At 42.6% G+C, this 25730-nt stretch overlaps 1 protein-coding gene across 1 annotated transcript; it reads right to left on the bottom strand.

Moving 5' to 3' along the window:
• Window positions 1-9422: 9422 nt before the first annotated feature.
• MPHOSPH10 (M-phase phosphoprotein 10) lies at window positions 9423-25623 on the bottom strand. The gene is made up of 11 exons (XM_029239509.1): window positions 25367-25623; window positions 22828-23506; window positions 22122-22276; window positions 21424-21595; window positions 19198-19339; window positions 18272-18339; window positions 16709-16846; window positions 14116-14226; window positions 11264-11371; window positions 10022-10252; window positions 9423-9661 (listed from the first exon to the last, which is right to left on the bottom strand). The coding sequence occupies exons 1-11, from the start codon at window positions 25453-25455 to the stop codon at window positions 9512-9514; spliced, it is 2043 nt and encodes a 680-aa protein (XP_029095342.1). The 5' UTR covers window positions 25456-25623; the 3' UTR covers window positions 9423-9511.
• Between the last annotated feature and the right edge of the window lie 107 nt (window positions 25624-25730).

Here is a 25730-nt window from a genome sequence, read left to right as displayed (position 1 = left end):
TCAGATAAAATTTTCTATTTCTTTTTTAGATAGACTGATTAATGTTTTCATCGACCGTGCTTTGAAGAGAAATCAAGCAGAAACATCGTGGTGGGGGGAGGGAGGGGCATTACAGTTTGAAAGAGCGGTAAGGAAAGGCCTCACTGAGAAAGTATCATCTGAGCAGACTTGAAGGAGGGAAGGCAGTGGATGTTCCAGAGAAGAGAGTTGTAGTCAGAAGAAACAACCTCAGGGAGTGTAACACAGAGGGTCCCCCAAGGTAGAAGCTCGTCTAGCAAGTCTAAGGACACCCAGAAGGCCAGGAAGACTGGAGCAGAAGTGAAGGAAGAGAGATAGCAGAGGACAGGTCTTGTAGGGCAATGGTAGTGAACTTTTTTCTGTAAAGGGCCAGGTAGTCAATATTTTAGGCTCTGCCAGCCATAGGGTCTCTGGTCAAAGTCTGCAGTGTGAAAGCAGCCATAAACAGTACATAACAAAAGAGTGTGGCTGTGTGCCAATAAAACTTTATTTACAAATAGAGTCAGCTAACCAGATTTGGTCTCTGGCTGTAGTTTGCTGACACCTGATATAAGGCCTTGTACATCATTATATGGATTTTAGCATCTGCTTTGAGTGTGTTTAGCAACATATGGTTGGGGTAGGGGAGGCAGGGAAAACAAAAGGCGAATGGAGTAATCCAAGGATGGTGGTGCCTGGGGTTAGCTGATAAAAAGTAGTTAGGAGTATTACTCAGCCATGAAGAAGAATGAATTAATGACATTTGCAGCAACATGGGTGGACCTAGAGATTATCACACTAAGTGAAGTAAGCCAGACAGAGAAAGACAAATATCGCAGGATATCACTTGTATGTGGAATCTAAAAAAAAAAATTATATAAATGAACTTATATACAAAACAGAACAGACTCACAGACATAGAAAACAAACTTACGGTTACCAAAGGGGAAAGAGGGAGAGGGATAAATTAGGAGTTTGGGATTAGCAGATACACACTACTGTATACAAAATAGATAACCAACAAGGACCTACTGTACAGCACAGGGAACTATATTCAATATTTTGTAATAATCTATAAGGGAAAAGAATCTGAAAAAAATATATATATGTATAACTGAATCACTTTGCTGTTCACCTGAAACTAACACAACATTGTATATCAACTATACTTCAATAAAAAATTAAAAAAATGAAGTCAGATTCTGGATACATTTAGAAGGTATAACCAACAGAATTTGCTCATGGTAGAGAATGTAAGGTATGAGAAAATTCAAGGACTGCTCTTAGGTCTTTGGCCTATCACCTGGGAGGATGAAGGGGAAAGGTTTAGAGTTCAGTTTTAGATGTGTGTCTTTGTCCATTCAGGCTGCCATGACAAAATACCACAGACTGAGTGGCTTATAAACAATGGAATTTTATGTGCCACAGTTCTGGAGGCTAGAAGTCTGAGACAGGGTACCAGCATGGCTGGGTAAAGGCCCTCTTCTGGATCCCAGACTTCTCACCATGTCCTGACATGGTGTAGTGGAAGGAGCTAGGGAGCTCTGGGGGTCTCTAAGGACACTAATCCCATTCATGAGGGCCCCAGACTCATGGCCTAAGCAGCTCCCAAAGGCTCCATCTCCTCACACAATCCCAATGGGCAGTAGGATTTCAACATATAAATTTGGGGAAGGGGAGAACACAAACATTCAGACCAAAGCCGCATGTAAGTTTGAAATGCCAGTTAGACAGTCTTGTGGCTAAAAGATACTTAAATTTATTAACTAAATCAGGCCAGGAAATATAAATTGGGGAGTCATCAGGGTCTATATGGTATTAATATACGGCACCAAGGAATGACTGTGGATAGAGAACTGAAAGGTCAGAAGGCTGAACACTCTGATAAGAACAGGAGGGAAGGTGAGGATGAGGCAGCAAAGGAGTCTGAGCTGCATCCAGAAAACAGGTGTGTGGTATGTGCTGAGGATCAGGGGGTGTCGGATGCAGCTAGAAGGAAAGTGAGGTGAGGTCTGCAAGCAGCCATAGATCCAGCAGTGTGGATGGCACTGTTACCTGACAGAAGCCAAAGCTGTGGAATGGTGATTGCAGAGGATTCAAGAAAGAATGGGGAGACAGGAATTGGAGACAATGTGGGGACCCATTCAGTACCCTGGAGTTTGTGTGAAGATTATTTTGTTTGTTTGTTGTTTTGTTTTTTTTTTTTCGGTACGCGGGCCTCTCACTGTTGTGGCCTCTCCCCTTGCGGAGCACAGGCTGCGGACGCGCAGGCTCAGTGGCCGTGTCTCACAGGCCCAGCCGCTCCGCGGCACGTGGGATCTTCCCGGACCGGGGCACTAACCTGTGTCCCCTGCACCGGCAGGTGGACTCTCAACCACTGCGCCACCAGGGAAGCCCATGTGTGAAGATTATTTTAAGATGAAGACATTGGGATTCAACAGAGGCAGAAAGAAGCCTTCTAAGAGCTTCTTTTTCCTGATGGAAAGCAGACACTTCTGGGAAATGAGGCTGCTGTGAATTCCCTCTTCAGGGTCAGGAAGGAAACCAGGAGTAAATTCTCTCTCTGGGGGAATTTTATGGCCAAGAAGATGGAAAGACCTCTTGCACCTAAATTTGCAATTATTATCACAGCCTTTTTTTTTTTTTTTTTTTTTGCGGTACGCGGGCCTCTCACTGTTGTGGCCTCTCCTGTTGCGGAGCACAGGCTCCGGACGTGCAGGCTCAGTGGCCGTGGCTCACAGGCCTAGCCGCTCCGCGGCATGAGGGATCTTCCCGGACCGGGGCACGAACCCGTGTCCCCTGCATCGGCAGGCGGACTCTCAAACACTGCGCCACCAGGGAAGCCCATCATAGACTTTCTTATCTCTCATTTGCTCTTCTAGAAACCCATTTGCTTTTCCCTAACAGCCATTTCTACCCCCTTTCTTTTCCCTGCTAAATTAGGTATATAAACCTCTAACTTTAACCACTTACCTAACTGCTTCTCTTGTAAACTACAATATGTATATGAATAATTTCTCCTGTTAATCTGTCTTTTGTCAGTTTAATTCACAGGCCCCCAGGGACTCAACCTAAGAGGGTAGAGGAAAAGTTTTTCCTCTCCAACAACAGAAAGTATAGATGACTCTTTCAAGAGGTTTAGCAGTGAAGGAGAACAGACAGGTAGGGCAGAACTAAAGGGGGAAGTGAGGTTAAGAGTATTGTTATTTAACAAATTGTTGGAGAGGGTGTGGAGAGAAGGGAACCCTCCTACACTGTTGGTGGGAATGTAAGTTGGTGTAACCATTATGGAAAACAGTGTGGAGGTTCCTTAAAAAACTAGAGTTATGGGAATTCCTTGGTGGTCCAGTGGTTAGGACTCCGCATTTCCACTGCAGGGGGCCCGGGTTTGATCCCTGGTCTGGGAACTAAGATCCTGCATGCCCCGCAGCATGGTCAAAAATCCCATAAGCTGCATGGGGCAGCCAAAAAAAATCAAAAAACAAACCCCCCAAAACAAAAAACAAACTAAATATTGGAACTTCCCTGGTGGTGCAGTGGTTAAGAATCTGCCTGCCAATGCAGGGGACATGGGTTCAAGCCCTAGTCCAGGAAGATCTCACATGCCACAGAGCAACTAAGCCTGTGCGCCACAACTACTGAGCCTGAGCTCTAGAGCCTGCGAGCCACAACTACTGAGCTCACGTGCCACAGCTACTGAAGCCCACACGCCTAGAGCCCATGCTCTGCAACAAGAGAAGCCACTGCAATGAGAAGCCCATGCACCACAACGAAGAGTAGCCCCCGCTCGACGCAACTAAAGAAAGCCCGTGCGCAGCAACGAGGACCCAACGCAGCCAAAAATAAATAAATTTATAAAAAATGAAAAACTAGAATTACCATATGATCCAGCAATCCCACTCCTAGGTGTATATCCAGAGAAAACCATAATTTGAAAAGATACATGCACCCCAACGTTCACAACAGCCAAGATATGGAAACAACCTAACAATCCATTGACGGATGAATGGATAAAGAAGATGTGGTACATATATACAATGGAATACTACTCAGCCATAAAAAAGAATGAAATAATGCCATTTGCAGCAACATGGATGGGTCTAGAGATTATCATACTAAGTGAAGTTAAGTCAGAAAGACAAATACTGTATGATATCACTTATATGTAGAATCTAAAATGTGGCACAAATGAACTTATCTAAGAAACAGAAACAGACCCACCGATATAGAGAACAGACTTGTGGTTGCCTAGTGGGAGATGGGTGGGGGAGGGAAGGACTGGGGATGTGCGATTAGCAGATACAAACTACTATATATAGGATGGATAAATAACAAGGTCCTACTCTATAGCACAGGGAACTATAGTCAATATCCTGTGATAAACCATAATAGAAAAGCATATAAAAAAAGAATGTCTATATGTGTATAACTGGGTCACTTTGCTGTACAGCAGAGATTGGCAAAGCATTGGAAATCAACTATACTTCAATAAAAAAATAAAATAGAACAGAATAAAAGAAAAGAAAAGAGAATACCAAAGACAGGAGTGGAGGTGTGTAGGGAGGCAGAGAGAGAGTGTGGTCTGGAAGGGGCAATGAGCAGCAAGGGCATCTAATCCATCCACCTCCAGGCCAAATGAAGACTGGGGGAAAAACAAAACAGAAAACTGCCACCATTTGAAAAAGCTGCTGAAGAAGCCATGTCCTCAGGGGAAAAAAAAAGACAGGGAGTATTACCAGAGAAAGAGATCATTTTATAAAGTTAAAAGGGTCAGTCATGAGGAAGACATAAAAATCATAAATTGTTGTTTCTAATAACAGGGCTTCAAAATACAGGAAGCAAAAACTGACACATCAAAGGAATAGACAAATGCACAATCATAGAGATTTTAATACCTTTCTCTAATTGGTAGAATTAGACCCCCCTTCCCCCCCAAAAGTAAGTAAGGATATAGAATAACTGAACAGAACTATCAAAGCTCTGGACTCATTGAAATACAGAGCTCTATGTGTACCGGTACAGCACATATTTTTTCCTTTTCCCAGTGGTATAAGTTTAATAATTCTGAAACTGCTTCTTATATCATCTAGAAGCAAATGAATAAATATACTGAAGACAATGGGAGTAAGATTTCTTACTGTTGGAAAAGGTGTTACAAGTACGGAAAGAATGAAACTAGAATATAACGTGCTGTGGTACTGGATTAGAATTGGAGGTATTGATATGAACCCATGCATGAAATGCATCACACACACACACACAGACACACACACACAGTTTCCCAGCTCTGTCTTTTAATTGGACCTAGTAGCAACAGTAGCAGTGAGCATACCTAGCACCTAGACCTTTTGTTTCAAAATACCATTCTCCACTAAGAGGAGCCAGGGTTCCTTGGAAAAATGGCCAAATCCAGGAAAAGTACAGGATAAAGCCTGGGATGTTTTGTAGCACCACAAAGGAAGGAAGTGCTCAAAGAATGATGGGGACCTATCATGACCCAGGAATCACCTTGAAGGGCCTTCCACTGTAAAGTCAGGGACAATTGGAACATCAAAAGTGATAAGAAAGGATTATAAACATTAAATAATATAGAAACCTGAGTCTATACTGATATAAATAAATGAGAAGGGAAAGCTCTTCCTTGCAGTAGAATGTCAATAGATACAGAAGAAATGATGGGAGTTAGAAAATCATCAGTGGACACTCAAATTTGTGAGTGAAAGTTTGGTGAGGAGCAGGGTACTTACAGTATCTCCACCATAAATTACTAATTATTAGAAAGAAAAGATAACTTTATAGTGGGAAAGCCTGACATCACTTCAACAAACTAATCATTTTCCTCACCAGCTTCACTGGGACAAATGGATATCAAACCTCTGTTGATGAGATACTACAGACACATCCCTGCTATGGTTTTCTTGCCAAAAATGCTAACCTGGATCTCATCATCAGAAAACAGACAAATCCAATTTCGAGGGACATTCTACAAAATAACTGGCCCGCATACTTGAAAAGTGTTACAGTTAGGAAAGACAAAGGCTCAGAAACTGTTCCAGATCACTAGAAGCTAGAGATGTAACAACTAAATACGAGTGACCTTGGAATAACCCTGCACTGGGGAAAAGCACTATAAAGGATGTTATTGGGACAACTGACAAATTTGAATATGGACGGTGGATTGGATAACTGCACTGTGTCAATGTTAAATTTCCTGACTTTGGTGATTATACTGTGGTTATGTATAAGTGATTATTCTTATTCTTAGGAAATACATAATGATGTATTTAGAGGTAAAGGTCCATGATGTCTTCAACTTACTCTCAAACTGTTCAGAAAAAGAAAGAATAATAAAGCCAATGGGGCTAAATTTATTGGAATTTTCCTGGAACTTTAAAATATCAAAATTAAAAGCTAATTAAGGGACTTCCCTGGTGGCACAGTGGTTAAGAATCTGACAATGCAGGGGACATGGGTTTGAGCCCAGGTCCAGGAAGATCCCACATGCTGCGGAGCAGCTAAGCCTGTGCGCCACAACTACTGAGCCTGCGCTCTAGAGCCCGCAAGCCACAACTACTGAGCCTGCAAGCCATAACTACTGAAGCCCGCACTCCTAGAGCCCGTGCTCCACAACAAGAGAAGCTACGGCAATGAGAAGCCCACACACCGCAACGAAGAGTAGCCCCTGCTTGCCGCAACTAGAGAAAGCCCGCACACAGCAACGAAGACCCAACGCAGCCAAAAAAATTAATTAAAAAAAGAAAAAAAGCTAATTAAAAACGATACAGAAAATAAACACATAACAAAATGCTCAATCCCATTAGTAGAGAAACATAAATTAAAACCACACAGATTCATCGTATTATACCTACCAGAATAGCAAAAAAAAATTTTAATTCCCCCCAAGTGCTGACAAAGATATGATTAAGTGCAAATTTGTACGACTTTGAGAAACAATGCCACGTTATCTTTTGGACTTCCTAGCCAGCAATTCTAAAGTACCTTAGAGGCTAGAGCCTACACTAGCATTGTGATGTTCAAACGGGATTATTCATAATAGTGTAAAACTGGAAACAAATGTCTTCAAGAGAATGGTTAAATAAAACTGTAGTATGTTCATACAATACTAGGCAGCAGTGAAAATGAATGAATGGGATTATGGATAAATTTGAGGGATGTCAACAGAGAAAAAGCAACCCATCGATATAATGTTCTATTTTCGTAAAATTCACATATTAGGAAAATGAAACAATGCATTGACTATGGATATGTGACTACACGGTAAAATACAACAAATGCAAAGGAATGATAAACGTGGAATTCAGAACTGTGGTAATTTTTAACTCATTACACAGATGAGTGAAGCAGATACTGTATTGTTTTGTTTTTAGGTCAAAGGCGATTTCACAGATGTTCTATTGTCCTTCTAATTTATATAGAAAATGAAATGTATGTAAATATTCTACCAGAATACACACTTCATAAAGTTAGGAACTGTTATCTGCTTCGTTCAGTTATAACCCCGGTACCTACAATAGTGCCTGGCACAAATCAAATATTTAGACTGAATATAATCTTTATACCAAATGTGATATTAAAGAAGCAAATGGATTGATATATCTCACCCAGATGTGGGGGGGAAATGTGGAGATAAGTGACTTTACTCTGCAAGTATCAAACTTGGACAGATAAAAATGAATCATCGCTCCAAGATCGAACATCCTGATCCTGACAGATTATCATGAAACAAATAATCATTACGAGTTTGGGATTAAAATATACACACTACTATATATAAAATAGATAACTAACAAGGACCTACTCTATAGCACAGGGAACTATACTCAGTATTTTGTAATAACCTATAATGGAAGAGAGTGTAAAGAAAGAATATATATATATACACATATATGTAACTGAATCACTCTGCTGTACATCTGAAACTAACACAACGTTGTTAATGAACTATATTCCAATAAGTTAAAAAAATAATAATCAAGGGAAAGAGAACTAAGCTAGCCATGAGTGGGGACTGGAAAACTGTTTTTTGTTTTGTTTTGTTTAAATATTTATTTATTTATATGGCTGCGTCAGGTCTTATTTGTGGCACGCGGGATCTTCGGCTGCACCATGTGGGATCTAGTTCCCTGACCGGGATCAAACCCGGGTCCCCTGTAGGGAGCGCGGAGTCTTAGCCACTGGACCACCAGGGAAGTCCCCAAACTGTTATTAGGAAGAAAATAGCAACTCCTAGGGCCACTCCACTAAAAATCCTGACACTTTCACTAAGGCTAGAGGGAGACCAGGTGGTTACTCCAACTGTTTTGTTTAGAAGACAAAGGCACAGGAGGGGAGAGAACTGTGTCCTGAATAAGACCTGAAACAAATGACAGTTCAGTACTGACTGGGGCACCCTGAGGGGCCAGCTTCTTTGTCAGCAGGACCGCAGATCACAAACCTCCAGGCTCCTGATGACTGTGACTGTCCCTTCGCTATTGCTTCAGCTTCAGCTTTGTTCTCATCCTCTACCCACATAAGGCTTAAGGCATTTCTACCAAAAGCATAATGTGAGGGCTTCCCTGGAGGTGCAGTGGTTGAGAACCCGCCTGCCAGTGCAGGGGACACGGGTTTGATCCCTGGTCCGGGAAGATCCCACATGCCGCGGAGCAACTAAGCCCGTGCGCCACAACTACTGAGCCTGCACTCTAGAGCCCATGAGCCACAACTACTGAGCCCATGTGCCACAACTACTGAAGCCTGTGCGCCTAGAGCCCGTGCTCCACAACAAGAGAAGCCACAATGAGAAGCCTGTGCACCGCAACAAAGAGTAGCCCCCGCTCACGACAACCAGAGAAAAAGCCTGTGCGCAGCAACAAAGACCCAACGCAGCCAGAAACAATAAATAAAATAAAATAATAAAATAAATTAAAAAAAAAAGCATAATATGAGACCCTATCAGACAAAAGGTGGTCTTCCCTGGGTGGGAGATTGAGACAGGGAGCACCCGGTGGTCGTGGAAGGCTCCAAGGACCGCCAGTCTGTCCTCCCAGCAAGCTCACCTCCTCTCACGGCCGAATCACCCCCATCCTCCTGCATCTGACGGGGACAAGACTCCCCGGCCTCCGCGAGCCTCTGCTCACATGACATGAGATCACTTCCTAAGGGGAAGAATGTAAGGCACACGCATGGAAATCCCACTGTTCTGTGAAAGGATGACAGGGCAGTGGGAGAAGAAAATCAAGGCCTCTTGAAGACACGTGAGGACCTCTGCTGTGGACAGCTGGCTGTGATGGGGTTCCCAGCATGCAGGCCCGCCCCCTCACCGGCTGGGCCTGGGGTGGGCACACCGTGGGGAGGGTCTGGGAAGAGAGGTCCCGCCACATACCCAGATGAAGGCTTGCTCTTCTCAAACATCTGCCATTCATGCAAAGAAAAGTTCTCAAAAATTTTATTACAAAACAGAACAATGACAGAATATAAGCTTACATGTTACTATTTACATTATATGCAAAATCTATTACAGTTTTAATTTATGAACAGAAATATACTGTTTTTTCTCCTTTTTCTTCTCTGTTCTCTTTGCATCATTTATTTGCATTTTTACTTGATCTTGTAATTTAGAAAAGAACGCTTGTGATGATTTTAAGGCTTTGTCTTTACCTTCATCCTGAAATTAAAAAAATACAAGTTCACGTTGTAAGATGTGCTTAAAGATGAAAAAAACCAAATGATTAGAACAGGGCATCAAAGTATAAATATGAAAAAGAACTAGACAAGATTACGAAAACTTACATCAGTTAGTGCAGAGATATTATATACATTTTACGCTGCAACAATGGTCTCACAATGTCAGGTGACCGTGAGGACCCTGCATTAGAAACCCGGCCAGTCCCCATGGCCTCTCCCGTCCCCTCCCCTCCGCAGGTGGGCAGCGGTGGCTGGCTCGGTTACTCCGCCACCCGGATCACCTAAAGCTTGCCATCCGCTCCCCCTTCCCCCTCCAGCAGCTTTCCTGCCCCATCCTCACCTTTAACAGTGAAGCTTTGTCTGTCTTGGTTAGCTGTTTTAACTTCTCGGAAGCTACTGCTTTGGTGTATTTCCCTGCTTGGTCTGGGTTGCTCTTTTCAAGAAGTCTTCTCCGCTTTTCTTTCTCCTTTATTTTCAAATGCTTTTGATATTTCTTTTTCCTCCTTTCTCGTTTCTTGTCTGTAGCTGTTTTCTCAGCAGCTGTTTTTGTATCTCCAGCTTTATTTTTCTCCTATTGAAAAACAACCACAAACACACTCATTAATCTAAACTAACAACTCAGGAAATTAGAAGAGAAGCAACTCTATGGAATGTGGCTGATGGGCTGTACACCGATGGCCAAGTGAGAAGCAGAGCATCCCTGCCTACACTCTGAAGGGCTCTGGTCACTCAGCTCTCTAAGACCCAGGATGCATTCTCTGACGGCGACAGTTCAGTCCTAACACTCCTTCACAAAGGCAGCCTGGAGAGCAGGGGTGTCAGGCTGTCCCTCCTGGAGAAGCATGGAGACCCTAGCCGGGGCTGCAGTCACCTGCCCGCAGCAGCCCAGCTCTGAGCTGCTAGCAGCCATGCGGGGCTGACGGCAGGAAACCTAGCTGGTGAGGGTCCATTTCCTCCCTTTTCTCTTCTGCTGCCAGCCCAGCCTAGCAGAGGTGGCAGAGGCTCTGAAGGGGTGAGTGTGGGTGGAGCAAAGCAAATGAGCACAAAAAAGGAGGGCCGTGCTGCCAGGCGCCAGGAGGCCGAGGCCCCGGCAGAAGCCACCATCACTGTGCAAGGCGAGAGCTCCCATGCTCACAAGGCAGGGACAGCCTGCATGTGGTATGTCCAACTCCTCCCAAGATCCAAATGCTATTACTGATAAGCATTACACGGATACAACACAAAGGGGGAAATGCTGATTAATATCAAAGGGCTGCTAGATACATGCACTTTGTTTTAAACCTAACACCTAAGCTAACAACCTCAAACTTCTAATATTCAAACTGAATTACAACAACATACTGATGTTGGATATTTACAATTAGCTTTTACAATATTTCTCAATCTGTATCTCACAATAATACCTGATTACAGAAGACTTGTATTTGAATATTCTATATTATTAATGTGATTATACTTGGAAACTGCTGAGCTATGTGAGAATAAAGACTACAAGCTCAAGGAAAACGAGCTTAAATGGAGATCTGACTAGAAACGACCAACTTATAGACAGAGATTTAAAGCTTCAACACTGGCTTTTCACCTTGACTTCCTCTGGGGCCAGGAGGGCTGCATCGCTGACACTCACTGGGGCGACCTCCTCCATGGTGACGGCTGGCAGATTCGACACAACTTTAATCTCTGGAACAGGCTAGAAAAGAGACAACACACTTAACAGGAAGTCAGAAGTGGTCCTCACATAAAATATTTAAATTGTGAACCTACTGAAGTATATAATACATACAATACTTCATGGAGATTATTTCTATACTTTTTCAGGACCTGTCTGCCATATTCAAACACACGTTCTTTCATCTGTTAGTAAATCATTTCCACCTGCCATGTAGGTGTATATTCTCAAACAATCCTATCCACCGTTTAACAGAATCTCTTGGTGTCTGTAAGTGTTATCTTGCCTTTGGGTATAGGAAAAAAGCTCACTATAAGAAATACATGGAAAACGCTGCAAGGAAAGGTGCTTATTGGAACAACATGTTCCAGCAACTAAAAACAGATGTTATAAAGAGAAATATGAAATGATACTAAGTTGTTTTGGAAAATGAAGACAATACTGAAATAAACACAACCTACAAATTATAAAAACAGGAGGAAAGAATGCAACACTAACTGAAGGGCCATTTGTTTGTCCTTTAGTTTTTTTTTTTATTCTTGAAAGAACTGCCCAAGGGATTCAGAAATTACAATGGTTGCATCCCACTCACGGGAGTAAAAGGGCGATGGTCATGGAAGACTTACACTACTGCTCTGTACACTAGTCCTGCCCATCTTGACGCAGGGACAACGGGGTCCGCAGTGGAGTAAAGGATGAAGTGGGAAAGAGTAGGTGTCCTGAGCGAACACAAGACTGAGCCCCGGGAGACAGGGTTCTGTCCCAAAGCACAGTGCTGTCCACCTCACAAGCTCATTTCCTATCACAGTCCTGCCCACGTTCCAGTTGACTAGGCAGATATGCACCCCAGGATCCTTCATAAGGAACAAAAACAAGCCCTGAAGACAACAGGGTCCTGGACTCTAAATAAGAGAAGAATGTCAGAGTGTGAAAGAAATCATCTCTTCCCCTGGACCACTGTTCATTTATTTATTAGGAGCACTGTATTCCATTCTACAATTTAAAGAGAAATATAGAGAAAATGGAGACAAGCCCGAAAATGACAGAAACTGATGCCTGGTGAACAGTCACGCAGATGACTTGTGAAACACCAACCTGAATACGAAAAGAGCAGTATCAAGGGGAAGCTAGACCAGAAACGACATTTCTGACAAGGAAAAAATAAGAAAGGCTTTTATACTGTGGCCCAAGATTCCAAGGGATGTCTGAGGACTTCCCCATAGCCGGCTCCAGGCTGGTGTGACAAACACAGCCGCAAAAAAAAAAAACCACAACTGTGGGCTTCCCTGGTGGCACAGTGGTTGAGAGTCCACCTGCCGATGCAGGGGACATGGGTTCGTACCCCAGTCCGGGAAGATCCCACATGCCGCGGAGCGGCTGGGCCCGTGGGCCATGGCCGCTGGGCCTGCGCGTCCGGAGCCTGTGCTCCGCAGCGGGAGAGGCCACAGCAGTGAGAGGCCCGCGTACCGGAAAAAAAAAAAAAAAAAACCCCACACAACTGTGGGGCTTGAAGACGAGTAGTGAGCAATGAATCATCCACCAATGAGTGCACCTGTGCCATGGGGCTATGAGGGAGAAGGGCAGAGACAGACGCGGGAAGAGGAGGTGTCAAACCTGAGACCCTACAGATGGAAGAGCCCGGAGGGAAGGAAGGAGACCAGGGTGGCCGGGGAGCAAACCACGGGGACCAGAGGGATGGGAAGGAGTCACGTCCCGCGGGGCCTTGTAAGCAGGGAAGGGATCGCATTCTCCACATGAGTAAGACCTTTCCACAGCAGGACCTGCTGGCCGAGAAGGTGGAGACATCCCTCTCCTCTCTTCACCTGCTCACTATACACGGTCAGACCAAGCACTCTGAGACTCTCAAGATGGGCCCCACCACCAAAAACGTACCATCAGGTAAAGGACACCAAGATTAAACAAAAACAAAGAAGCAGGTGATGACCAAATACTCACACAGGAAAAGTTACCTGACCATCAAAGGATCGGAAAGGACCTCGGAGGTTACCACCTCCTCTGTACAGACAGAACGTTAGGCAATTTGCCTACATCACGAAGCCACGGAGGGGCAGACAGACTCAGGTCTGACTCTGGACTAGCCCTTGATGCTCGACATCCCACTTCCAGACGACACAAGTGACCCCCGGGGGCACCAGGCGAGCAAGTACCAGGAGGCTGGTGCAGCATGCTCTGCAGGCTCACAGAAGTCGGTGAGCAGGAGGGGGCTGCGGAGCAGATGGGCGCTGAGCTGTCCGGGCGGGAGTCGCAGAGGCAGAGGGGGAACAGCATGCAGTGGGGAGAGCAAGGGCCCAGGAGTTAGGGCTCCTCCCACCCCGAAGCCTTGCTGTCCTCAGCTGCAAAGCGGAAGGAGTAGTATCTGCCTCAGGTTCTGTGGGTTAAGAGTCAGTGGACATGACGGACCTAATCTGACAGGTGGCAGGTGCTCAATAAATGCCAGGTACAGACACCACACACGCTCCCAAGACCATCACACAAGCAACCAGAGACCAGACAAGGAAGAAGGGTGGGAACTGAGGAGACTCTGTGGCTAAGGTCAAGGGTCTGGCAGGGACCAGCAGGGCGGAGCCAGAACTGTCATGGGACCAGACACGAGCCTTCCTCATGGGAGGCCCTGCCTGTAATTTATGGGGAATTCCTGCAGGTTTGTATCCTGAAACCAAATAAAGCACGTGTCTCACAAAAGCTCAAAGAGGAATTACAATCACATCTGCTCTGTCTGTTCACTGAGATGTGAACACACTTACCGGCTTAGGGATGAAATGGAAGTTGGAGAGGGCATCCAATTTTAAGAAGAGGGAATCCATCATCTTCTGAATTTCTACATGCTCTGGATTTTCCTCCTCTGCTGTTTTTTGCTTAGGAAATAAGTTCAACATTATCAGACTAAGCAGCATCACAGGCCTCACAGGACAAAACACTCAAGGCCGATAAGGGTATCACCAGTTTCTCATCACCAGGCTTCAGCTTCAAAGAAACATTCCAAGGCAAGATCGAAGTCACCAACACCAGGGCGGCGCTAGCACCCACCCAAGAAGAAACATGACGTGCACTTGAGAAGCTGTCACAACTATACCACTAAGACTTAGAATGTACAATTTAGTTCCCTTGATGTTTACTTCTGTCAGTAACTAAACTACTCCCACTAGGATGGCTATTTAAAAAGAAACAAAACAGAAAATAAAAAGTATCGGCCAGGTTGTGGAAGGACCGGAACCCTTAGGCAGTGTTGGTGGGAACGTAAGATGGTGCAGGCACAGTGGAAACGAGTCTGGCAGTGCCTCCAAAAGTTAAACAGAGAATCACCATAGGAGCAGCAATTCCACTTTTAGGTATATGCCCAAGGGAATTAAAGCAGGTACTCAAACAAGTACATGGACACACATGTCCATAGCTGCATTATTCACGAAAGGCAGAAACAGCCCAAATGCTCATCAACCGGTGACTGGATCAGTAAATCGTGGTACACACACAACAGAATACTATTCAGCTATAAAAAAGGGGACAAATTACAGACACGTCACAATCCTGAAACATTAAGCTAAATAAAAGGCATCAGACACAAAAGGTCACAGGTTGTATGACTCCATTTACATGAAATATCTAGAGTAAGTAAATCCACAGAGAATGAATGCAGATTGGTGGCTGTCAGGGGAGGGGTGACGAAAATGTTTTTGAATTAGATACAGGTAGTGGTTGCACGACACCATGAATGCCCCTGAACTGCTCTCTTTAAAATGGTTAATTTGTTATGTGAATCTCAACTCAATTAAAAACAAGAAACAAAGCAAAAAACAAAACTAAGGAGTTAATGAAGGTTTTGTAAAATTATCCAAATATTCATTTGGATTGCAGGGACAAACGTATATGTAATTTGTTAAAGATTTTTCTGATTAAATCACATTGGAAAAAATTGACAGCAGTTTTCATTCACTAAGAAAAGGTAAATTTCACACTTCTCTTTCCCCATGCCCCAAATGCTATTCTAAGAGGCCAAAAGTTTTTGTTTGGTTACTTATTGATGAACCCATGAAAAACCACTATCACCACTACCACTCATCACTGGGAAGCAACTGGCTCTTTACCCTGGTTGCCCTAATGCCAGAGACACACCCAGGTCTGTGTGTCCAGTGTCTGTCAGTGCCCCCTTCCAGCCATGTCCAAGCACATACTACTGCTTTTTACTCCTTAAACTTAACACGTTTTAAAATCCTAACCACGTCCTTTGCCCTCATCCCAGGTTATATCTGTGAAACAATGCATCTGACATCCAGCATCTTGCTGACACACACAGATCTAAGGGTTAAGGTTCATTCACATGCTGTTTGTCAGCACTCTGCTTATTCCCTCCAGGGCAGCTGCCAAACTTCAGGAAATTCAGATCATCCTTCCCTGCCAGACTAACTCTTAATGGAATGAATGAGGCTAGGATTAGCCTAAATTGAGTCCACACTCAAAAACTTGTGAACTGGCTGCTGATGTCCAAGACAGAAATAAAATTAACATTTAAAGACCTGATACGAGCTACATAATTTCATTTTTACCTCTCATGGTTACCAAATACTTTCTGTATTTACTGAATCTCCTCATAGTAGCTGGATTTTCACTAAGCATTGACTGAGGTTGTACACATCTCCCTTCAACTACCACCTTGGGTGGCAAGGCAGCTGGGAAAAATTTTAATTCAAATCCTTCCAGTTCTTCAGCTTCACAGTGGCATTAGGGCCCTATCTGCTGTTGCTGCCTAAGTGGCATTAATTAACAAAATCTGGATGGAATCTTAAATGCTCTTGCAGGATAAAAATGCCACTTCATCCCCAGGCACATACTGACCACATTCCCAGCAAATCAAATGTGAAGGAATAATTCAATTTGTTATATTGGGAATACAACATTTTTGGAAATATGACTTTGTCCTATTTAACTAAAAGTATTTTTTTAACACTCTAAGTAAAAAGAAACAACCACCAAAAACTCACCAGATCTAAATACATGAAGGAATTCACAAATAATCTTATAAAATTTATCAACAACTTCTAAAGTACAAATGAGAAATGGTTTTTAAATTGTAGCATAATTACTGGAAAGTTAATAATTAGCTGTGAAAGTATCAGGTGACCAATGAGTAACTGCAAAACAAATCCCCTCTGCCCCTGACACTCAGTGGGAACACTGCAGCCCCTCTATTCCTAGCATGCCCTGTCTCATACTAAACAAGGTGATCCCAAAGTTCAAGACTTCGGTATTTCACACATTTCGACGAGCAGGTAGAACATGCAGAGGTGGTTCTCCACCTCTCCTCCCTGAATGACAACGGCTTCGCCTTACCAGTGTCCTTACCTGGTTGAGTTTGATGTACTCCTGTTCATAAATTTCAGCAAGGCTCAACTTACTCTTCTCATGGTCCAGTGTTAAACGCTTTTTATACTCATATGCATCCTCTTTAGGTTTTTCTTTACGTACAACATCATCCCAAGCCTAAAATATGAAAGACACACAGAACACAAATTGACAGATAAAATCTGTAACTTCTTTCTAGGCTCCCTTAAGAATCTTCCTCTGGAGGGACTTCCCTGGTGGTGCAGTGGTTAAGAATCCGCCTGCCAGGACACAGGTTTGACCCCGGTCAGGGAAGATCCCACATGCTGCGGATCAACTAAGCCCATGTGCCACAACTACTGAGCCCACACTCTAGAGCCCGCAAGCCACAACTACTGAGCCCATGTGCCCAAACTACTGAAGCCCGCGGGCTTAGAGCCTGTGCTCCACAACAAGAGAGGCCACCGCAATGAAGAGTAGCCCCAGCTGGCCGCAACTAGAGAAAACCCGCGTGCAGCAACGAAGACCCAACACAGCCAAAAATAAATAAATAAATAATACAATAAAATAAATAATAAAAAAAAGAATCCGCCTGCCAATGCAGGGGACATGGGTTCGATCCCTGGTCTGGGAAGAACCCACATGCCACAGAGCAACTAAGCCCGTGCGCCACAAGTACTGAAGCCCGCACGCCTAGAGCCTGTGCTCCGCAACAAGAGAAGCCACCACAGTGAGAAGCCCGTGCGCTGCAACAAAGACCCAACGCAGCCAAAAATAAATTAATTAATTTAAAAAAAAAAAAGAATCCTCCGCTGGAATATTATCTTTCCAGAGTAAGCAAAACCAAACTGCAGCAAAAAGGAAGTCATTTTCACCATTTGAAATGACTACTCAAGTCACAGTAAGTATTATGCAGAAAGGGCATCGCTCAAGTACCCTTTTTTGTTTTAAATACGTCTCTCTCCTGGTTACCAACTTGAACTCCACAATTCCTCATCGTGGTTTGCTCAACAGTTAAGACAAAAGTTTGCTTCATTTCAGCTTTAAAGATTTTCTGCATACAGTACCCATCCTTCAAACCCTTCCTATTTTAAACAAACAAACACATGTTATAAAGCCATCTCGGGACTTCCCTCGTGGTCCAGTGGTTAAGACTCCTCGCTCCCAATGCAGGGGGCCCGGGTTCGATCCCTGTTTAGGGAACTAGATCCTGCATGCCACAACTAAGACCCAATGCAGCCAAATAAATAAATAAATAGTAAAAAAAAAAAGCCATCTCTTGGTGCACGTGTCATGTACCCAAGTTTTACTCTAAGTTTACAAAATAAGATCAAGTTTTAAACAAAAACTCTTTGGTCACCCCATTCTCCTCAGGCACGACACCTGTCTTTGTTGTGTGACGGCAGTGCCTCACACAACAAAGGGCAAGGACACTTCTGGTGTAGACTTAGGGCTTTTAAATGAAGAACTGATAGAACAAATATTCTATGAAAATAACGTGTTATTCCTACTCCCAAAATATTCTTACATATTTCTAAACATTTCAGTGAATTTTGAATTAAGTTAAATTTCATTCTTACTGACCTGATCTTTTATCCTCTGCTTAATGATATCTTCTAGTTGAACAGTGGTTTCCTCTGTGATCACAGGTGCTAAAGGAAACAGGACATGTACTCATTAGGTATATAGAAACTAAGCAGTGGTTCGAAAAGGGTGGTTCTTGAACCGCAGCATCACCCCCATCTGGGAACGTGTTAGAAATGCGAATTCTTGGGCCCACCCCACACCTCCTAAATCAGAAAGTGAGGAAGAAAAACGGATACCTCTGTGTGTTTTAATTAGCCTTTCTGATGCTCCCTGCAATTTGAGAACCACAAAACTACAAAATACATACGGTAGCAAATGCTAACACTTTTAACCCATGCACCTGGGGACTTGCCCCCTCTTTTCCATTCTCTAGCACTAAATAAAATAGAAATTCATTTTGACTTAACGGGCACAAGAAAGAATTCAATGAGGTAATCAGGGTTCTGGCTGGAATCACAATTTAATCACTGGACAATGACAGCAGGCACTGTAAGCAGATCACTAGCAGGACTGATTATGGACTATACATTAGGCATCGCTAGGATATTAGTAATTCTTGGGTGGATTAATGGTATTGTGGCTGTACAGGGGAATGTCTTAGTTCTTAGAAAAAAATAAAAGTACTCAGGACTAAAGTGTCATGATATTGGCTACTTACTTTCAAATGACTCGGGAAAAAAAGTGCACACACCCAGTCACACACATAAATGGGGGGAGAAAGCCAAATATAGCCAAAACTTAACAACTGTTGAATCCAGCTGAATGGCATACATATGTCCACTGTACTATTTTTTCAACGTTTCTATATGTTTACAAGTTTTAAAATAAAAAGTTTGGGGAAAAGAAATATTACTCCAAATCTATGAGAACCATAGAAAAGGCACAGACACGAACAGTTGCAGGAGCCCGGTGGCCACACGCACCCATACGGATGGCGTGGTCAAAGTGCAAGGTCTCTTCTAGGAGGCTGTTCTCAGGCCGCTTCTGTGCTGTCACTTCCCCTTGAAGTTGCCAAGGTTTCTTTTCCAACAACTGTTTTTCCAAAGATGCAATTTTTTCATTCATCTAAGAGACAAAAAATGTTACTACGTGTTTAGGGAAGAAAACTAGACTTACAGTTGAGTAAAAGCAACTAATATTTTTAATAGTGGGAGAGCAAGAAATGTACTGTTCCTGAACACAATTCTGTTTTGTCCTTGCCATCTTTTAATGATGCCAGTAGTGACCTCCTATTCCCGTCCCTTGAGGTGGGATGAGGAGAGGTGGATGATCTCTTTCCCCCACTGATTTGGAATGCCGTGTTTATAATTTACTTACTTCTCCCAGCAGCATTTGGGTATATTTCTGGGCTCTGTTCTAGTCAAACGACCTATTTATTCACAAGCCACTATCAATTTTAATTATTAGAGCATTCCAAGACTAAGTAATTTTTTATTAGAACATCAATATTTGATAGCGCCTGACCCTCCTGACTCCACACCCACAATCCAAATTATGTCTTACTTCTGAAAAGGCGGCATCTATAATGACTTCACAGTGTATAAAATGCCAGCCTTTTCAGATACCTTATTGAATTATTTTTCCTAATAGCTTTTCAATTCATCTGCTTGGTTTTTCTAGTATTCTCTGCAAATATCAATGCTTTCACTTCAGTTTTTCTCACCTCTTATCATTTTCTTTTGTAGCTGTCCTGGCTAAATAACACTTCTACAAGAATCTTAAGTTACAGTGGAAATAGTAACAGTGGTAGTGGGAATAGTCTTATTCTTGATTTTAAAGGGATGTTTCTAGAATTCTACCATTAAGCATGATGGCACCTTTTGGCTAGATGTGTTTGTATTTCACTAGAAGTTAAAAGAAAAATTAGGAATGGATATTGAATTTTATTAAATGTCATTTTTGACATAAACGGAGGTGACCATATGGCTTTTCTCCTTAACCTATTATAACAAGTATTAAATTAATAGACTTCCTAATCCTGAATCAAGAGGATGAGGCCCACTTGCTTGTGGTAGCATTATTCTTTCATTGAGCTATTTTGGATTTTTGCATCAATATTCATAAGCGAGACTGTGTGTGTTTTAATGTTACCTTTGTCAGGTTTGGGTATTCATGTTACAGTAGCTTCACAAGAAAAGTTTGGAAGTTTTACTATTTATATGTAGGAACTGATCAAACAGCACTGAATTATCTACTTCTTGATGGTTTGATATAATTCCCCAGTAAAACTAAACCTGCTTCTCTTTTTTTTTTTTGCAGGGGTGTGGGCAGGGAAGGACACTAACTCAAGAACAAAGTTCATATTTTCTTTCAATTTTTTTTTTCTTAAGACTTTTTCTTCTGGGAACAATCTGACAATCATGTATTTAACTCAGATTCTCTTTTTATCTTGGCTGCACCATGCAGCATGTGGGATCTTAGTTCCCCAACCAGGGATCAAACCCGCAACCCCTGCAGTGGAACTGTGGAGTCTTAACTGCTGGACTACCACGGAAGTCCCCCCCAGATTCTCTTTTTAAAATGATTCTTTTGATATCCTTGGTATCTTTGGTTATTTGCCTAGTCTCACTTCGAACTGTGTGATCTAATTTTAAGATAGTTAAATGATAAAAGCCAAATATTTGGAGCCAGGCTATACCTATTATTTTCAAATAACATTTTGTTCGTCTGAAATTGTCACAAGGAAATAATTTTTATCGACTTTGGAAGATGTGTTTGAGATGGTATTAGTTAAAATTCTGGCTACCTGGCAACTCGCAGAAGCCATCTGAGATAGGCAGTATCCTTAAGAGCAGGTGAAACAGTTACCAGGAGAGGCTCACAGGACAGCTAGTTAGGAAAAACATGCCCCAGGTATAAAGACAGCACAGAGAAAGAAAACAAACAAGTTTTACAGATGGGCCCCAGATTGAAAGCCACAGCTTGGGAAATGCAGCATTGATTTTTGCAAATTAGTTGCTTCCCACATGGTTATCTCTATACAGGGTGCTACAGAAAGCGGCTGCAAGATTTTGTTTTTTTTTTAAGGACAGTTAAGTGTTCCACCAAAAAAACACAAAAAACAAAACAGGGTAGATTAGTTAGTAGTCTGTGATTTCCACAGTCATGTCAAGCATATGAAAAAATCCCTTAAAATTCCTAATTATTACCTTTTCCTGTCTTATTTCAAAAGAGGATTTAACTTCATCAGAGTCTTTCTGTACATTTAAGACATTTGTATCTTCAGTTTCCTCATCATCTGGCAAAGCAAAGGTCACTCTTTTCAAGGTTTCTTTGTGTTGTTTACTGTCTCCACTTTCTTCAAGGTCATTATCTTCATCCCTGTAAGACCAAAACACTTATGAAAGGAAACACACCACTTTCTGTTAGAAAAACAAAAAGAAACAAACTTAGTAATTAAAGTTCTTCTTTTGTAGACTTAATGCAATTAAATATTCAGAACTTCTATAGTCATTCAGTTACTAAGGAACAGAAGGAATTATTTAGGTGAAACAGAACAAAGTGTCCAATATATAGAAAACAAATTTTTCATCAATCTATAATACAAACTTATCTCACCAAAGTAACAACAGGGTATTTTTACTGACACAAAAAAACAAATCAGAGCTCCTGGTAAGAAGGGTTTGCGTGCTAGTGCCAGTGACGCTTAACTGCACTAGATCATCTCTGACGTCCCTTCAAATTTGGAGACTTTCCTCTGGCTATCCTGAGGTTCTCTGATCTTAGAGAATCTACTCTCTGATCTTAGAGAATCCCAATTCTTAGGACAATCACAGCTGACAACCAGGAGTACACAAATAGGATGGGGTACCTCCAGCTTACAGTGTAAAGGATTCAAAATACTCACATCTCAGAAAAGCTTTCTTCTCCTTCTTCAGCAATTTCTTCCTCTTCACTTGAAACCAGTTCATCACCATCATCGTGGACACTTGCTATGTCTTCATCACTTTCAACTGGATCAAAGAAATCTTTGTATTTCAGGTTTCTGGAACTTTTACCTGACTAAAACATAAATACTTTTAAGACCTTAAATCAAGGATAGAAAAATACATTAAATCATGCATAAATGTGTATGCATACTGTACAGGGGAAATTGGCAACGAAAAACACTACCATAAACCGTAAGAACTATTAGACCACAACAAGCTGAATGGCAGTATAGATTGATTTATGACTGATTAGATAGAGCACGATATTCTTCTCTCTAAATCTTCTAACTACAATTATTTCCAAAATATCCCTGCCTAAATAAAGTATACAAATGCCTTCCTTTCACTCTTATTTCTAGTGTTTGATGAAAATCCATGTTTGAGGGAAAATTCTGAATCTCTCTAACATGTGTGACTGTGGTTCTGAAGCTACAAAACAAGTGTTCTGTGATAAGGAAACAATGGCTTTGGTTTAATTTTTCCAGTCTTTTTTTTTCAACTGATCTAAATATTTCACTTAAGCCCTGGTGAGTTTTGAAGTATTTTAAACCTCTTCCGGAGAAACAGAACCCCATCTAATTTGAGGAGGCAGAAAGAATGCTCTGTCCTCTCCCAAAACTTTACCTTAAGATCCTGACTTCCAAACAGTCCTCCGTCTTCATCGGAATCGACATCTTCAAAAAAATCAATATCCTCCTCCTCTTCATCATCTTTTTGCTCCTCTTCCTTTTCTATGTTTTCTAAAAAGCTCTCCATTTCAGAGAGTTTGAAGAATTTGTCATCTACTATGGACTTTTCTGCTGGTCTCCTAGGCACTTTGTTTTGCACCTTGCTCTGCTGTTCCAATTTGCTGATATCAAAGTCAAGATCAGAGTCCTCATCACTGAAATCTGCGCTTTTCCTCAGATCCAATTTGCTTGAGTTTATAGCTCTCTCATCCTCTTCAGGATCATCACCACTCAGGTCTGACACTTTCTCTTCCTCCTCTTCCAAATCTTGTTCTAGGTCCTCCTCGCCACCGGCCTCCATCTCTGAGGCATCCTCTTCACACTCCTGCACCTCATTCTCTGAGAGAAGACTGATGTCTTCATCTTTAATGGCTTCACTAACTGCATTCTGGAAGTACTGTAAAATTGGTTCATTCTGCAATTCCAGTTGTTGCCAAATCTGCTCATCATCAAAATTATTTATCATCAGTCTTTGTAAAGGACTTCCACGTTTCCTGTCATTCTCTAGTATTTTATTAAAGTCATAAAGTACTTTTGTTAAAGAAGTAAACTTTGATGCCAGTTCATCTTGAATGCTATTAAGGGGACAGGGAGGAGTTAAATTAGATTTATAATTATAGGTAACAATTTCACAGCACTCAGAATTTTATAAAAAGCCCAACTCTTGGGCAAAATCAAATTTTAAAAAAACTGAAGTATGGCTGATTTACAATATTATATTAGTTTCAGTGATTCAGTATTTTTACTGATTATACTCCATTAAAAGTTATTTCAAGATAATGGCCAAGACAATTCCATTGCTATACAATATATTCTTGTTGCTTATCTATTTTATGCATAGTAGTTGGTATTTCTTAATCCCACACCCCTAACTTGCTCCCCCGCACAACTGGTAACTACCATTTTGTTTTCTATATCTGTGAGTCTGTTTCTGTTCTGCTATATAAATTCATTTGTATTACTTTTTAGATCCCACATGTAAGTGATAACACACAGTATTTGTCTTCCTCTGTCTGTCTGACTGACTTCACCAAGCATAATATTCTCTAGGTCCATCCAGGTTGCTGCACATGAAATGTCAATTTTAAGTATGTATAGATTCTGGCCCCCAACAGTGTATTATCTTGCCAAAGAACCACATTAGTATATAAAAGGTGTCAACCAAGTATCTGTGAATCTGCTATCTGGATTTTAGACAGGGAAACCGTGACAGATCTATTTGCCTAAAGACAGAGAGTGAATCTTAACCTTAAATTCTCAACTCTGCTAGATTACAGGCCACTCCATTCAGTCAGCCCATAGTCAACACTTGCTTTGGTAAGAGGGGTCAGAGAATACCTCTCTGAGGATGTGACATCTGAGATGATACCTATTTATAAGGAGACAGTCTTACAAAGCTGTGAAAACATGTACTCCAGGCAGAAGAAACAGCAAGAACAAATTTCCTAAGACAGAAACGCACTAGTTGAGTTTGAGGAGCAGAAAAATGATTTAAATGTATGCTTTGGAAAGAAGGCCTTCAAGGAAAAGGAATGAAATTAGCGTGATCAGGTGGCTGATGCAGGCATCCGGGCAAAGGATGCAGAACTGTGCTGGGATTACAGCTGTGAATACGGTGAGAAATAATCAAATTCAGGATAGTATAGTTCGGAGAACTAACTGATAGGATTTGCTAATAACTGGATGTAGAATTGAGAAAAAGGAAGACATCAAGGAAGTAGCTTAGTTTCGTGTCTGAAGGACTGGAAAGACAGAGGTGCTGCTCACTGTGATAGGGAAGGCAGGTGGTGAGCATGGGGAAAGGATCTCAGGGAGGGCAGAGGACAGGGAGCAAACAAAACCAACAGTTCATTTTGGATATACTAAATCTGCGATGCTTAGAGTGTATGGCTGTAGTTTCTGTGAGCCTCAAGGTGGGGTTTCAAATATAAATCTGAGAGCCATAATTTCCTAGATCTTTTCACAGTCTTTGAACAAAATACCACGAGCTCGTGCTGGGAAGGGAGACGAAAGACAGCTTTAACTCTCGAGAAGCACAAGTCGTGGGGTAGATAGATAAGCGACAAGTTAATACTTTCAATTAAGTCTGATGAGTAAGTAAGCACTGGGTGCTCTGGGAGCACATGGAAAAAAGAGCAATCCACCCGGTGCGTCTGGCGGGGGCGGGGGGCGGTGCGGCAACTGAGGCCTCGAAACAGTAATAACCCAGTTTGTTTGATTTCAACAGCACACGACTGGGAGGAGATCCACACTACACAGCTCTTAACCATCTAAAACAGTGTGATAGGCTAGGGGAGCGTAAACTACCTGAAATCTGCGGAAAAGAGAGCTCCCCTTCCCTTTGCCTTCCCCCTACTCTGGAACTTGCCGGGGGTCCGCAGCCCGCGCCCATGCGAGTCCTGAGCTGCACCAGAGCCCGGGCTCCGAGCACTTACGTGAGGAAGCATTCCGGGCGGTCGGTGGCTTTACCGACCTCCCTCAAGCACCGCTCCAAGGTCCGCCGACGCCACACCCGCGGGGCCATGGCTGACTGCCGCTCCGAACACAGCGCCGCATGCACAGGAGGAGAGCCGCCCGGAAATCACGCCACAAAGACGCGCCCCGCCCAACTACAGCCGCTAGCCGAAGGTTCCGCGGCAAACAGGTTCCGGATCCACCCCCAGCCACAGCCAATGGCAGCCCGAGAACTTTCACCAACGGGTACGGGGGGGGGGCCCAAGGGGGCGGGGCAGGAAACCGAAAATCGCCATTGGTCAGCTCGATGAACTTTCTCCAAACTTTTTGTTTTGTAGGACCCGC

Source organism: Monodon monoceros, unplaced genomic scaffold (genome assembly GCF_005190385.1).
Source record: "Monodon monoceros isolate NGI ecotype Baffin Bay Population unplaced genomic scaffold, NGI_Narwhal_1 Super_Scaffold_21, whole genome shotgun sequence".
Lineage (NCBI taxonomy): Eukaryota > Metazoa > Chordata > Mammalia > Artiodactyla > Monodontidae > Monodon > Monodon monoceros.
Note: the sequence above shows the minus strand (reverse complement) of the source record. Positions and strands in the feature narration are given on the sequence as shown.

Excerpts from the sequence above, each read along its gene's own strand:
- MPHOSPH10 (XM_029239509.1), bottom strand. The coding sequence starts at position 25,455 with ATGGCCCCGCGGGTGTGGCGTCGGCGGACCTTGGAGCGGTGCTTGAGG. Across the intron at positions 22,277-22,827 it reads TTGGAAGTCAGGATCTTAAG|TCAGGTAAAAGTTCCAGAAA; the intron begins GTAAAGTTTTGG and ends TTTATGTTTTAG. Across the intron at positions 16,847-18,271 it reads AGCAGAGGATAAAAGATCAG|GCTTGGGATGATGTTGTACG; the intron begins GTCAGTAAGAAT and ends TTCATATTTTAG.